A 3,554-nucleotide genomic window follows, 5' to 3' on the forward strand; every position below is an offset into this window, starting at 1 on the left:
CAGGCACGTGGTGTGTGTGTGTGTGTGTGTGGGGGGGGGGAGAGAGAGAGAGAGAGAGAGAGAGAGATTTTTAATGTCATTTGGATACCATTTCTGAGAATGGGTGGGAGTCATTAAAGTTTTTAAGAAAAGGAATGACATAGATTAATCTTTTAAAGAGATTTTAGATGGACTAAATATTGGGTGATCTTAGGAATTTTTATAATGCAACCACAGTTGCATAGAAAAATGTTCTTTTTTAAACAAGAAATTCATGCTGAAATATGTGTGTGTGAAATATCATGATGTTTGATATATATTTTATAATGCTCTGGTGAAAAAATATATGAGAAAACATGTCAAAATGTTTATAATTGTTCAATCTAAATGAGATTACACAGGCATTCATTTTACAGTTTCCTGTGCGTGTGTGTTTTTTAAGTTTTCAAAATGTGTTATAATAGAAGTTTAGAAATAACCCCTCTCCAGGGATTGGGCAGGAGGGAAGTAGGGAGCCAAGTTAGTGAGGCTGTGAAAGCAGCGATTCAGGGGGAGGCTGAGGATGGGGAGGTGCTGTGGGCTGAAAGGTATCATCAGTCTGTTCTCTTGTCTCATCCCCACAGTCCAAAGTGCTTCGGGAAAAATGGCTGCTGCAGGGCATGCCCGCTGGCACTGCGGAGGAGGAGGAAGCCAGGAGGCGGCAGTCTGAGGAGGATGAATTCAGAGTCAAACAACTGGAAGATAACATTCAGCGGTAGGTGGTTTCCCGCCCAGCGCCCCCAGGCTGTGGTTTTACAGTGCAGTAACCACTACTGTCCTCTAGGGGGCCTTCTCAATGCAGTCACCCTTTATCCAGTGATTTAGGATTATCTTCCTAAACAGAATACATTGATACCATTTAAACTTTTCCAGAGAATCCACAATTATACTCTCAGTAATAATTATGGTATTGGGCTGTCATACAGTTCAGTGATGTCTTCAGGGACCAGTGAAGTGTTGTAAGCAGCTTGTCTCTTCACCAAATGCCCCTTTGAGTTTTTCTGTCAGCTTTTGTCTTTTTCCTCCTTTGGCTAAAGCTGTTAGCTGATTGCTGCTATATAGTAGGCCTGTTTTAAATTTGCTATATTTGATCAATCCGACACGGGGAAACTGTAACCAAGGGCCGTGGGATTGAAATGAAGAGAGCAGGAGCCCCAACGGAGGGCGCCCCTGTGGGTTATGTGCCTGCTCTCCCAAAATCAACTTTGGATAGTCTGCTTCCACCTCTCAGAGGGTGAGTTGATTCCTATATGGCCCTCCGCCAGGTTCTGAACATTCCAAGCTGGGAGCTAAGTGCCTTCCTAGGGCCGAGGGCTGGCCAGGCTGACGCAGGAGCAACCACCTAGGTTCCACATGGGAACAGTAGCCACGAGAGGTCCCAGGATATAAAACCAGAGATATGGGGTGGTGGTGGGAGGTGGTGTGTGTAGCTGCCTTAAAACCAACTCTCCCTCCCACCCCCACCCTATCTCACAGAATTCTGCGTCTCCTGTACATGCCCCAACCAGCAATCAAACCCCAACCTTTTTTATATGGGATATCATGCCAACCAACTGAGCCACCTGGCAAGGGTGACAAATGCAAGGTTTTGACAGTTCTTAGCACCTGTAGGCTGCGATACATTTGATGTGCGTTATTGGACAATAAGGGCATTATAAAAACAACTTCTTATTTTCAGTTTTCACTTCTGCTGAGCTCTGCTTGCCACTTAATTCAGAGACACTCAGGCAGCCGGTTAGAGCCAGAACAGAGAAGGGACGGGGGCTTTGATGGGTGCGCGTGATCAGAATCCGTGTGCGTGTGTTGTCTCAGATCTCAGCTCAAGTGTTCAAGTACTGAGAGACCCTTCCCACCCAGTCAGCCCTCAGAGACGGCCTAAGGGGATCTGCAGCTGGTGAAGGAAGCCCTCGGAGACAAATGCGTTTGACCTCGGTGGTTTCCCTGACAGCACGACTTTGGGGCCAAGTGAAAAATCATCTCGGCTTTTTGTGTTTGCAACGGCAGAAAGCTTTTGTGAAACAGACTTTCCTGAGACCAGGCCTACAGCCCAGTTCTGTTGGACCCTCTCTTCCTGGCTCCAGCTGTTGGGGATGTTTGGGGGATGTCACTGAGTATCCAGAGAAGAGACAGATCTGGGGGCCCATGGACTTCCCGTGCTCATGGCCACCCGTTTGCTTTCGTCAGGAACTGACTGATGGCGAGGACTAACTCAGCCAGAAGTGAGGGGGTTAGTCCCTCCGTTGGTGGAAGAGAGCAGAGACATCATTCCCAGAGGCAGCACTTCCTTGCGTTTCAAGAAGCCCTGGCTTGCCCGAGCAGTGTAGCTCAGTGGTTGAGCATCGACCTATGTAAAAGGAAGGAATGTATAATCATTGCAAAAGTGAGGTTTAAAAGTACAGGAAAATATAAAGAAAGAACATAACTATATATGCCCCTCCCTCCCCCCTAGATATAACCCATGCAGCTATATCCTTCTATGCTTTTTCCCCTCAATATATTTTATTCAATTAAGATATATACTTCTTGTTCACATGCCTCATCAGCCTGTGAATAAAATAATATTATATTAACATTTGTATCTAAAATATATTGACCTTGACCTCTTTTATACATTTTTGTATATGGGTTCTTTTAAATTCTTATACAAAACTTCTTAATTTTAGGAAATCCCATTAACATTCTTTTAACATTATGATTTTTGGTTTTGATGTTAGCCTTGGAATGAATATCTCCGTTTCAGACACTTACCTATGATGTTTCTTCTACTTCAATAGTTTTGATCCAGCTAGAATTAAGAATTTATTTTTCTATAAGGTATGAGGTAGGAATAACTTTACTTTTTACTGATGGTGAGCCAGTTGTCTCAACATGATTGATCAATTAATTCATTCTTTCCCTCATTGATTTAAAAGTCTCGATCGCACACCTATTTCTCACGTATCCTCAGGTCCACCATTTGTGGCTTCTTTCTAGTCCATCAATCTGCCATTCCTGTGCCAATACCATCCTCCTTCAATCCCTCTAGGTTTTTAATATATTAAAATATATCTCATAAGGCAAGAGCTATTCTTCTTCTTCTCTTGAAAAATTGTCTTGGCTTCTTACTCCATGGAAACGATGATTTACTTTTATTGTTTTTATTATGTGGCTTGTGATGATGTGAGTTTAAAAAAATAAATCAACTGTTGTATTCTATCAGAACAGACCGAACGTAATATCCCCTTTGCCTCTTGGTTGGATTGCCAAAGATTTGTCTCTTTTATTGGTCGGTTCAAGGTCCCAGCACAGTGCGTATTGCCACCCGGACTCCTTCGGGACTGTCACACTTATGAAGGTTTGTGTGAGGGAGTCAGCATTGTCACAATCAAATTGCTAATACCACCTCCAATACATAAGCTGCTTTTGAATTATTTATTCATCAGCAGAAGACCCTGACTGGAGTTTCCCTCTAATCCAAGCGAGGAACATTGTCATTATATTTTTAAAACCACAGCTTTTTCTTTCAAGACTGAATGGGGGGGGACCAGGGCCCAGGC

The 3,554-nt window shown here is 43.5% G+C and overlaps 1 protein-coding gene across 10 annotated transcripts in view; it reads left to right on the forward strand.

Annotated features, from left to right (window-relative positions):
- The window catches only part of AKAP2 (A-kinase anchoring protein 2), a 317,252-nt gene that overhangs the window by 85,112 nt on the left and 228,586 nt on the right, over window positions 1-3,554 (forward strand). For all 10 annotated transcript variants that reach the window (XM_006771163.2, XM_006771165.2, XM_006771162.2 and 7 more), the window contains one exon: window positions 603-733. In XM_006771163.2, the coding sequence (XP_006771226.1) occupies window positions 603-733 (131 nt within the window). The remainder of the gene's footprint in view (window positions 1-602; window positions 734-3,554) is intronic.

Source organism: Myotis davidii, unplaced genomic scaffold, assembly GCF_000327345.1.
Source record: "Myotis davidii unplaced genomic scaffold, ASM32734v1 scaffold64, whole genome shotgun sequence".
Lineage (NCBI taxonomy): Eukaryota > Metazoa > Chordata > Mammalia > Chiroptera > Vespertilionidae > Myotis > Myotis davidii.